At 36.9% G+C, this 12,480-nt stretch overlaps 1 protein-coding gene across 1 annotated transcript; it reads right to left on the reverse strand.

The window, feature by feature from the left end:
- Positions 1-770: 770 nt before the first annotated feature.
- LOC129778420 (coiled-coil domain-containing protein 149) lies at positions 771-12,150 on the reverse strand. Its single transcript, XM_055785309.1, has 5 exons — positions 11,810-12,150; positions 11,058-11,753; positions 10,916-10,997; positions 1,754-1,898; positions 771-1,679 (listed from the first exon to the last, which is right to left on the reverse strand). Exons 1-5 carry the CDS (start codon positions 11,936-11,938, stop codon positions 1,175-1,177), a joined length of 1,557 nt encoding a protein of 518 aa, XP_055641284.1. The 5' UTR covers positions 11,939-12,150; the 3' UTR covers positions 771-1,174.
- Positions 12,151-12,480: the final 330 nt, after the last annotated feature.

Here is a 12,480-nt window from a genome sequence, read left to right on the forward strand (position 1 = left end):
AACTCAGATACTAACCATTTCTTCTCACTTGTGTGATGCGCGTCTCATTCTATACACACACATACACATCAAATTCTAGCGCCCGCTTTGTCTTCGTTCGTTCTAAGCAAAGCATAAAAACAACAGTGCGCCCTTTTTTGAACCGTATACGCTAGTTTGAGGAAAAATATCTCAACAGAGAGAGCAATCCAGTTTCATGCGCGCAGTATAGAACTACGGCGTAAACACGGCGCAAATTTCAGCGTATAACTCAGCTTAGCACTGGGCGCAAATCTCTGCTGAAAACCAAACATTTCATCTGTGTTTCGGAGAGTGCTCATTCGCCAGAGCGCATGTATGCACAAGCAGTGGGAGCTCAACTGGGTACAAAAATCTTGTTGCGCATCAGCACCGAGTTGCATTCTGAAGACTGCTCGTATGTTATAGACAGATAAAGAATACCAAATCCTTTCAAACGATTGCGAAGTTTTACAGACATGTGAAAAAATTACCCCGTAAAATCTTGAAAACGGAATGGCGTAAGCGCCATTGCCACTGTGATGTGGCGCAAGCGCCATTTCCAATGGAAATTTTCCATTATGATGTGACGTAATTTGAATGTGTTGCGATGTGATTTTGGATCCGTTCTGATGGCATAGAATGAACGAGCAGGGACAAGAAATTTCATAAAACAACATGTTCCGAAATGGACGTTTAGTACAATGAGAGTCACATGCCTTCTTTCTTGGAACAAAACACTTTTCCGAAAAGCTCGTCATGTCAAAAATTTTAATCAAAAACAGTTGATCCTTATGCAGTGCTACAGTTATAACAGCAATTTTTTTTTAAACTACAAATCATGCACTTAGAAGCTCTGTTTAAAAGGCTCGTCAAATATTCAAATGCATAAAATCAAACTCATCTTAAAAGAAAAAAATATCCTAGATTGAAGTGTACTGCTGTTCTCACATATTGCATATAACGATTGGTAAGAAACAACGTAATTCCCAAGGTCTGTGATATCTGTCTTCAAAATACAGAAAATTCCACAATATAACAGCATTTTTTCAGATACACAATACGAAACAAACTCCGATGTGTACATCTACACAGTAACAAATTCGCGCTCGACTGGAAGTGCTAACAGGACCCTTGCACATGAGTGAACTGTGCTTACTCTGTGTGAAGTGTGTTTTCAATTAGCAGAGAATGTGCTTTCGTCCATGCTTTCCGATAGTTGCCGTACGAGCTCAGCGATTTCGGGTGGTAAATCAGACAGTTTGTTGTCGCTTAGCTCACTTCTGTCTGCGTTGATGTACGGTTCGAGAAGTATGTCGCCGGTCTCTTCCGTATTGGAGGTGAAATCGGAAGAGGAATCGTGATCGTAGTTTCTGTTACCCGGTTCTGAATCGCTGGGAAGGCTTTTGTTCGACTCAGATGAAAACAACTCAATTGGAAGGCTTTGGGATGTGTTCGAATTGGTTCCTTCAACATTGCAGTTTTCTCCCTCCGGGCCATTATCATTGCGAATGGAAGCTTTCAATTGAATAATCTCTTCGCTTAGATCGAAATCCACGGTGGCCGAGGTGTAGCCATTGAGTAGTGTTTGAGACGGTGATAAACACGACGAGGCGACTTCGTTCGTGTCTGTGAACATCCTTATTCGTTGCTCGAGCTCAGTTATTTTCGCCGCTAACAGCCTGTAATGATTCCAACAAGATCGATATGATTAGTTGAAATAGGTTTTAGAATGTAAATGGAAGAAAAAATATACTTGTTCGTTTTCTTTTGATGTGTTAAAGCCAAGCTCTTGTCGTTGACATTATCCAGCAACGCTAAACATAGGGATTTTAGCTCAGATATGGTGGCTGCCTTCAGCGGTAGTTCCTCAACGGTTCCATTCGCGAGGAGTTCCTTCACTGTCATAAAAAAGTTACTTTTGTAATACGTAACGGAAAAATAATAATTTTGCAATTAAAAATACAACAAATTATTAGAATTACAAATAGGGTTGGTATTGACTTCGCACATGCTAGGAGAAGCTAAGAAATAGTTATCAAATTTTGATAAAAAGTATATCAAAGTTGTTAAATTGTATGTGGTAAGCTTCTCGTAGTGCTTCCCGACGATGTTAACTTGTACACTACAATTCCCTGCTTGTTCACGAGAAAGGAACAACGTCAAAACAATTTTTTTCCACACCATCTTATGTTTGTTTAAAGCTTGACACCACCTCTTTTAAAAATATATGTGTATCACGTTACAGTATTCACAATTTATCGGATGCATTTCGAAAAAAAAACTTTGTGTTTCTCGGAAGAATTGAGAAATGTTTCGAGATTCTCGAAACGACACGAGAGTATTTTCAACGCCTCAGAAATAGTGTGCGTGTACCATTGGTTGGCACACTTGGAACGATGTGTACAGTACAGATGGTATACTTAGTACGGATGTTCCAATTTGTTACACAGAATGAAATCCTTATTTTTTGCTAAAAACAATAAACTTGCACAGAACAAAAACAATGTTAATTATACGGTCAAATATACATTCACAGTTTCTGTGTGAACACACATTAATCATTGTAGCTTACTTCTAAATTCTTGAAACTAAAATTCAAAAGACCATATCCGATACACAGCTCTTTGAATATTCATGATGATTTGGTGAATATTTAAAGGATGTTGGAGAAGGACTTAGCGTTAAAAAATTTGGGTTATTAAGATAAGCATCAAAAACTTCAGATGCGATCAGTATGCCAATGGAGAAAATTTTCGGGAATGGTCTGGCGATTAATTTTTATGAAAAGATTATTTAGTTGATCTTTTAATTTCAAAGCTTTGGCTGTGTCAATTCTGGTTTCCAAATAAAAACTTGACCAGTTGTCATTCAATAAATGTCTTTCATTTTATACTTCATTCGAGTACAGATTGTCCTATCATTTGATAATCACACTAGGTTTACGGGACGCGTCATTTTGACGCATTTTGAATTTAATAAGGAAAATTACAAAAAATTGCATTTTTATTTTTTAAAATTACAAAAAATTGCATTTTTGCTAGGTAGTCAGAAGTTAGCCACAAAAGAGGCCTGTGAAAATTGGCTATTTGAGTTTTTTGCCAATAAGGAAGCGAGCTTCTATAACAGGGGTATTATAAAGTTGGCATATTTGACTTAAAACAGATGATTGTAACTAATTTTATGAACAAATAAAAATTCAAAAAAAAATACCGCAGGACTTTTTTGACAGCCTAATATATATTGAAGTCTATTTTCTTCAAAAGTGTTGAAATATCGAAATTCTCTATGTGGTATACCTATCTCTACGGATATGCGTCAATTTGACGCAATCGTAGTCAATTTTTTATAAACATGCAAACACCAATAAAATATAAACAATTTATAGGATTGTACCGATACTTCGATCCGCTATATCCGTTATCCGATGTATTTATCTCAAATGAACCTTAATATTATATATTTCCATTTTTTTCTTATAGTATATAATAAAAGTGCTTTCTAAATGTTGTTATACTGCTATTCCATGTCAAACCGACATAGTGATTCTCAGAATTTCGTGAAATATGGTCATTTTGTTTCTTATTGCAAAATATTAGACTCGTATTTTTTTATTTTTTCGTTAGGGTAACCATTTCGAAAATCACTGTTTCCCAATTTTTCCAAGAATGACTTTTTTTTTAAATTCATAACTTATGAACTACTGGACCGATTCAGATTATCGATATACCAAGTTAAAGCCAATTAGCTAGTCTAAAAAAAATACTAAACTTTCAAAAAATTACAATATATTTTTCATAATTATACAATAAATAATTACGAAACAATTGTTTTTTTATAGTTTACATCAGTGGTGGCACGGTGCGGGCCGCATTAGAATTTTCGTTATAGACGCGGACCGCAATTATTTTTTTTCTTTCTACTGTTCCTAGTTCCTAGTAAAATATACGTATTCTACTGGTACTTTTTTTGACTCACTTTTTGTATTAAATTAGAAAGCATTCAATTCTGTATCTGTAAAATTCATAACTCGAGAACAAAATGAGATAAAAACCCATAACATTTATTGAAGTTATAGAAGTGTCCAGAATTAACAATTTTGGTAAAATTGTTCGACCATCTCTTCTTCACGGTGAGTCGAAAATGCTAAGGCCAATCGTTAATCGCTACTTCTTGATAGAATTATTTGACGAATGGTAATTCTAATGAGAACTGTGAATAATCCGAAAGCAACAAACCTACCAGACTTCATCTCCGCAAATGGCGAATCATTTCCGTTTCGATTTCACTCGAACTACTTTTCTTAATCCATTTCATCTAAATCAGCTTGAATGTGAGAGATAGTCACTGATAGTGACTGACTGTGAGTGTTTCTGTTCCTTGACTTTGATTTCATTTCTTTCATAACTGAAACAATTACTAACAAATATTTGTGGGTTCAAACAAAGAAGTAATAAAATGAATGTTTTATTAATTCTGGAAATCACGCTTCTGGAACAAATCTGGAAATCCAATCATGGTTTTCAAATTTGTCACGCAACTCTAAATCACATTGCGTTTCAATGAGTTCCATCTGCATGTTTACAGCGGTATGTACATCATCGAAACTGAATGGGGTAGAGAAAATTGGAGAATTCTTTCATGAGCTTTGAAGTACCAAAATCAGCGATAAAAATCAGTATTAATCGACTGGAGTGCATCAGTTGGCGACACTTGAGAAATTCTCAATGGGTAATTTTCTATTTGTTTTTTTTTTTGTTTTTTTGTTAGAGGCGAATGAACTGAAAAGTTCAAACCCTCTTAAAAACAAAAACCAACCAACCAACCATTTGTTTTTTAAACTTGAGTTTCTTTCGAGTGAAAAAAAAAGATAAAGAAAAGAAGAAACGATGCTTGGAACTCACGATGATCGTACGTGCATGTCCTTTTTCTAATGGTATGGGTACGTTCGTAATTCTTCAGATCGTTTGACATTTTCTCACAACCGACTAACTGACAACGTATAAACCCGGTTTTAGTGCCGTTACTTGCACGAATTTATGAGAGTGTGAGCAGAACAGAACCAAAAACTTGAAAAAGTCCTTTGAGTACTAACACTACTCTACTTTGAAAATTTTCAGAAGGTTGAATTAGAAGATTTTCAACTATATTCTTAATTTCGCTCACATGATTTTTTTTCAAAGTGGCTGCGATCCGCATGAACAAGGCCGGAGGGCCGCAGGTTGCCCATCACTGGTTTACATGGTCTTGGGACCAAGGGCGCTAAATACTTTTTTTCAAATTTGTCACGCAACTCTAAATATATTTTATATTTTTTCTCGAAAGGATTCTTGAGGATTTTTTACATATCCGAAAATCAAAGATGTGTTCTTTTTCGGTTTTGAGTTATGATTTTTCAGATTAAACCGATAGTCCGGAAAATCATTTTCCACTTTTTTCAAAAAATCATAACGTTTGAACTACTAAGCCGATTCAGATAATCTACATATTGAATTGAACTCAATGAACTAGTCCTCTTTGAAAATATACTGCACTTGCGGAAAAGTTGGATTCTAGTCGCATGGATCTAGTATATAGCTTAGGAATATTGAACGGAGACTGAAAACATGTTAACTTTGAAAAATCATAACTTTAAAACGAAAAATAAAACATCTCTGATTTTCCGATATGTTATGTAAAAATAACTCAGCTTTCAGGAAAAAATATAAAAACAATATTGCACCCTTGGTCCCGAAACCATGTAAACTAGAAAAATCACATAAAATCAATGATCACGAGAACAAAATTCAATTTACTGCAAGTTTTGTATTGACCAAGTAATTGGCATAATTTGATTTGTCGATCACCTAAATCGGTCTAGTAGTTCAAAAGTTACAAATTTTTGAAAAAAAAACATTTTTGGAAAAACAACTTATTTTTCGGACTATCTTAAAACCAAAATGTTCACCCTAACGAAAAAAAAAAATCGGGTCTAATATTTTGCGATAAGGAACAAAAGTATCACTTTTCACGAAATTCTGAGAAACACTATATCGGTTTGTCATGGAATGGCTGAATATGCGTGTTGCGTCAAAATGACGCGTGTTCGTAGAGATAGGTATATAAGAAACGTCCGTAAACCTAGTGTTAAATAAAATATAATAATGTCCATTGCAGAATAAGTTTTTAGTTAACACTCAAATTTTGTGCAGTCAAATCGTTCAAAAAATTTTCGGGTACATCATCATTATTTTGGAATGAACAGTTTTTATGAATCGCAACCCATACTTCACCTAAGTTTGCTTCAGTCTCTTTCGAGAACTTCGATAGCGTCTGCCAGTGGTTCGAGAATCTATGTAAGTACATTACATTAGTACTGTCCACAGATCGTCGTCTTTGATAATCTCGGTTAAATCCATTGGAACCATTACAAAAACCTTTCTTAAATCTATTCACGCATTGTTCGAATCCCTCTTGAAATGGCCGACAGTCATTACCATTTCGATAAAGGTGTACCATCGAGTTTAGAAATATTTCTTTGAAAATTACCACTCGTCAGGAAAGATGGAGGAGCAGAATGTATAGTCGAGGTTTTTGGGTGATTTTATAAGTGCAGTAGCTTCGGTTCCGAAGCTTCAACCTTCAGATTTTGGAGTGCAGTATTCATTCGGTAACTGAACCTGGTTTAACTAGACTACTCTTTAACTGAGCGAACGTTAACTGGGCTTTGGTCCAGTTCGAATGTAATTCAAGATGTTATAAAAAATGGAATTATTTTGGCGTGACAAAAACAGGAAGTGGGTTATATCTATGGTATAACCGCAAGGGTGACGTAGGACTATCGTTGATTTAGAGATCATTTGTTTGAAGTCGAATCTGAATTCATTCTGAATGAATGAATATTTGGGGGACTTCGAAAACGAGAGCGTTACGTTGGAGACACAAAGTTTTATGCATTCAATATTGGATACGGAAATATCCTTCTGATGGGGAAGAATAATCTTCAGAAGCTATCCTGTTAATTGCGATTGATTGAAAAATCACAAAACCAAAAGTATTTGGTCACAGTGTTACATGGATAGAAAACATTAAAATAAACTCTTTCACATGAATGTAATTTTAAATTCCCAGAGGAACTGGCAGATTATTTTCAGTAACGATTAGATATTTCCACATTTTCCTCGATACTGGAAGCCCACCAGTGTTTAATGCTAACTCGATAACCATCTGTTAATAGCACTTGATTGAAACATATTTGGGCACAGTGTTACATGGATAGAAAACATTCAAATAAACTCTTACACATGAATGTATTTTCAAATTCCCAGAGGAACTGGCAGATTATTTTCCGGATCTTTCTCGATGCTGAATGGCATCCAAACGGAAAGAATTCCGCGCGTGTATGTGTGTGTGTAGCGGCTGCTTCGATGGTCACCTTCTCTTCTCTTGAAGGATAGGCTTCTCTGTGCTCCCTCACAGTTTCAAACAAACTGCTTGCGTTCCAAGGCAGATCTCGATCCTTCGCCGACCAGCACCCTCAGCAACGATGTTGTCTTGTCGATGTCCTCACGAAAAATGAATGCGTCTCACCACCAGAATATCGCTTAAGTATGCTTTTTGTGCGTGATTGAATCGAGAGAAGACGTGGTTTACGATGGCAATTTGGAAGGCAAACTAGAGGGGAATGAACTCTCTGAGCTCGGAACTTTCGGCGACTGAGCAATAATCGATTGCGGGAGCATACAGTATTGGATACGGAAAAATTGGATACTGATGGGGAAGAATAATCTTCAGAAGCTATCCTGTTAATTGCGATTCATTGAAAAATCACAAAACCAAATGTATTTGGTCACAGTGTTACATGGATAGAAAACATTAAAATAAACTCTTTCACATGAATGTAATTTTAAATTCCCAGAGAAACTGGCAGGTTATTTTCAGTAACGATTAGATATTTCCACATTTTCCTAGATACTGGAAGCCCACCAGTGGTTAATGCTAACTCGATAACCATCTGTTAATAGCACTTGATTGAAACATATTTGGTCAGTGTTACATGGATAGAAAACATTCAAATAAACTCTTTCACATGAATGTATTTTTAAATTACCAGAGGAACTGGCAGATTATTTTCCGGATCTTTCTCGATGCTGAATGGCATCCAAACGGAAAGAATTCCGCGCGCGTATGTGTGTGTGTGTAGCGGCTGCTTCGAGATCTTCCCGGGGAACCGTTTTTGGCATCACTCTCCTCCTGATGGATTCCCTTCTGGCCTAAGTTGCACAAACAGGCTCTTGGTGACACCGTTCACCCGCGTTTTCATGATAAACGAAGAGCTTCACCACAACAGCGACAACATGCTCCAATCGCTGTTCAATTTGAACTGAGTGGATTTCCAAGCGACGCTCGCTTATATACCGATTGGTGATTTCAATAGCCTGTTTTGAAAGCAATTTTAAGACTATTGAAACAAGTTTTTGGATCAGAAAGTAACAAGTATAGAACGCGTAGACATTTTATCTTTCGAATGAAGTGTTTATCATACCATTTCGTTCAGTTGTTTAGGAGCTATTAACGCTCAAAATCTCGGTCTCCGGCGTAACGCTTTCGTTTTCGAAACTTTGATTTTACACCCCGGTATAGAAATGAAAGACGTAGTCCTACGTCAAAACATTGATTAAATTACATAACATTTTAACCCAAATTATATATCATACCTATTGTCGCACTCAATGCAAAACTTCTAGTGGGAACCAATTTCAAGATCAACACCAATCAAACAATTCACTGAACGGGAACGGGAACGGGACGGGAACGATTTGATTTGACGTTTCACATGCCGGCCTAGTTAGAAAGCGAATCTGGATCAGTTACCGAATGGTTACTGTATTCTGCGGGTAGGTTTTTGAGCTGGTGTGTGCATGTGATGGACCGGAGTGTTGGGAGGGAGTAGAGAGTCGGTTTCTTTTTGTTTTTTCAGGACTTTTGTGGACTAAAGCAATTTTTTGCTAACTAAGTGAACGGTAAATTCAATTAACTTTATCAACCAGTTTTCGTTTGATTCCTAGAATATTCCTGTAGAATTTTTAAATGCAGATGGTGATCGCACCGCAAGTCGAGGTGTAGTTTTGAGGGCTTCAGATTGAGTTGTTTGAGTTTTTTTTTTGATCGTCTTTTTGGATAAGTCTGGCAAACGGGTTTTTGTGGTTTTTTAGAAAATCTTCTGAGTTTTGTAAGTGTTACAGTGGGTTCTGGTTATTGAAGGCAGACTTTTTAGTCTGATGTATCCCCAAAACTGGAAAGACGCTTCATGGCGAGTTGTACAGGGTGCTGTGCGTGTCCTTGTAGTGGGGGATTTATGGCTTCTGTTTTCACGAGTTTGTGGGTAGAGAGTGTGTGTATATGTGGGAATGCGTATGTATATGTGTAATCAGACTATGAAGAAATTCGTCTTCGCATTCAATTGGAAACGAGTTTTCGCTCCTTCCAGCAGTTTCTCCGTCAACATAACTCAACAGTTATTCGAAAATTTAGTTGCTATCTCACTCTACGACTCGACTATCGTATTTCATTCTTCCCCGTCAAAAGGACTTCAATGCATATTGAAGTAACTCCCTCCAAAATGAATTAATTTCTCTCTCATTTATCACGTATGCATGTATCGATGTTTGAGTTCAACGTGGTTTGACTTTGCAGGTTAGCTGGATTTTTTGAATTGTGTTGATAAATTTGTGAATTTTGTTGATATAAACTAATTTTTCTGTATGTTTTTTTTTTCACAAAATTGAACTCGGAGACAAAGTAACTACAATTTTGTTTATGATTCCTCCCAAACTGCATGCTATTAACTAATGTAAACGTAAACCGTCTATCAATGGTGTAATTACTCTTTTGTATCAGAAGTCATGTTTTCGTTTTACTTTATATGGCCGTAAAAAAAGATTGTGTACGCGGGTAACAAGATTCATGTCAGGGGGAGTAGAAGTGTGAATTGAAGTCAGGTTGAATGAAGAGGCAGATTTGTATTCATTAGTCACGTCAATAAGGCTGCAACCAGTGCACGTTACACTTTTTGACGAAGGATTACGGCTTTTATTCCGGTACCGGGGTGTTTTGAACGTTAATACCTCTTCGCCGGCAGAACTGAGTAATATGATAATCACTCCATTCGAAAGACATATATGATTGTTTCATTAGCTTAAAAATAGCTTTGAAACACACAAAACCGCATATAAGCTGACACCCGCTCAAAAATCCATTTAATTGTTATTACGATGTAAGCCGGGGAAGGTCACGCTCCCACGCCGCTACATTATGCTTTTTTCTCCCAATTCCATTTCGTTTGGCGGGGTACCGTTGATAATTCGATACCGATGAGTGCCATAACGGATTTGATAATGAAGAATACGAAATATTTGATTGATGAAATCAGGATTATAAAATATTATGTATTCTAATGTTGCAATCGGAAATCCATTAAAGCCTCTTGAAAAAAATAGAATCGAATCGGAAATTCACGTTTCTTTGTTTTTAAGAGGCTTTAAACTTTGCAGTTCATTCGCCTCCAAAAGAGGGAAATCTATTTAGTTGTTACTCCGATGTGTGATAAGGTTGGCCTCGCTCACAAGCCTATGTATTATGCTCTTCTCTCCCAATTACATTTTTTTTCTGTAGTCGGATTGAACGGATGAAAACAGCAGTTCTATTATCGAATGCTTTCCGAGGAGAAATCGATTCCTCCTTTGAGCGTTAATACGAAGTGGTACGATAATCACTTTATTCAAAAGATGAAATGTCTAAGAGTTATATGCTTGTTAGTTATTGATTGTCAAGCCAACGTTAGTCTTACGTTCGCCTTGCGGTTATATCACAGTTTTTCAAACCAAGTATTTTCTCTAATATAAATTATGAAACACCAAACAGAAGAGTTAATAATAACCTTGTGTGTGAGACATGATCCTCTGGCCGTTATTGCTCCCGAGTTTGATAATACCTTTTTTGCGCTTTGTGTCCAGCATGGTCTTTTTCAAATAAATTATTCGTTGTTAGTAGCACATATTGGTTAAAAAAACATATCAAACCTTATATTTGGCAGAAGACTGTTTCGCCAGTTCCAGTTCGTTTTCCAGATTGGCTATTTTCTCTTGCTGATATTTGTTCTCAATAATCAAACTATCTACGTCGATAATCTTCTGCTGTGACTTATCTCCTTTCAGCATAATGCCAAGCTCGTGATTCAGTCGGTGAGCCTTGCACTTGTATGCGTCTCTTTCCATCACCACTTCCTCTTTTTCGTCCAGCAACGAACGGATGTCGTATTGCAATTGAGCATTTTTCTTTTTGAGACCTTCCATCTGAGAAATGAGCTTGGATTTCTGTACCTGCCAAACACTGTCACCGCTTGCATTAAGTTTCATTTCATCTGAAGATTTCAATCTATTGCAGGTGGCTTGTAAATCAGCATTCTTGATTCTAAGTACTTTAGTATCTCCTTCGAGTTCGTGTACTCGTTGTCTCAAAGTTTCAACTTCTGTAGTCAAAGATATATTGCGCTCTCGTGTCTGATTAACAATCAATCCAACGGCCGAGCTGTGACTTAGTCCGGCTACTTGTAATTCCGGTGAATTTAAACTATTCTTGATAGCTGAGTAACGCATTTGGAGGGTCTCAGCCATCAGCTTGAACTGATCGCGTTCCGAGCGATATTTCTCCAGCTCATTTCGCATTATTTTTAGGGCCTCAACTTTGCTTTGCAATTTTCTGTGAATAGCTGAGTGCTGAAACATCCATTCCTGATGAGAATCAATTGGTTCTATTACTTTGTTGGACATACCTCCAGATCATACTTCTCCATATGTTCTTCCAAACCAAAATCACTCGTCATGTTTAGTTTTGAATAACTCACTCGCCTACTTGACTGCTTCTCGCTATCCGAAAAATATTTCGATTCATGTGATATCATTCTACTTTTCCCGTACAATAAAATAATTCTGTTCTACTACATATCTACATACTTTCAACTATGCTAATCACAAATATTCCCGAAATGGCATCATATCAATCAGTGGAAATTAAAATCGATTTTTGCTTTCGCATGTCTCACAACGTTTGCAACGCGTGCCACTTTCGACCAGCGCTATTGTTTTGTGGGTGAGATATGGGAGAACTTCATGTTTTGTTATGACATTTCATAAACATAGCACAGCGCATATGATTACTTCGATGTTTTTGTTTCCGTTGAATCTTTCGAGAAACTTTTTGCAACATTCGCACAGGTAGCTATTCGACCAGGATGCTTGGCTACGTGCCGCTCGGTTTCGAAAATCAAACGCCGAACATGACTTTTGTTTCTGCTATTTGCCCATAGGGTTTCTGCTATTTGCTCGCTAACATACGCCTTATAGGAGAATTACACTAGAGTTGTGCTTGGCATGTTGGAGTAAGCTTTTCGCTTGCGACTCTACATGTTGCATAAATTTCTTATTGTCACAGCAACATTATTTT

This window comes from Toxorhynchites rutilus, chromosome 3 (assembly GCF_029784135.1).
Source record: "Toxorhynchites rutilus septentrionalis strain SRP chromosome 3, ASM2978413v1, whole genome shotgun sequence".
Classification (NCBI taxonomy): domain Eukaryota; kingdom Metazoa; phylum Arthropoda; class Insecta; order Diptera; family Culicidae; genus Toxorhynchites; species Toxorhynchites rutilus.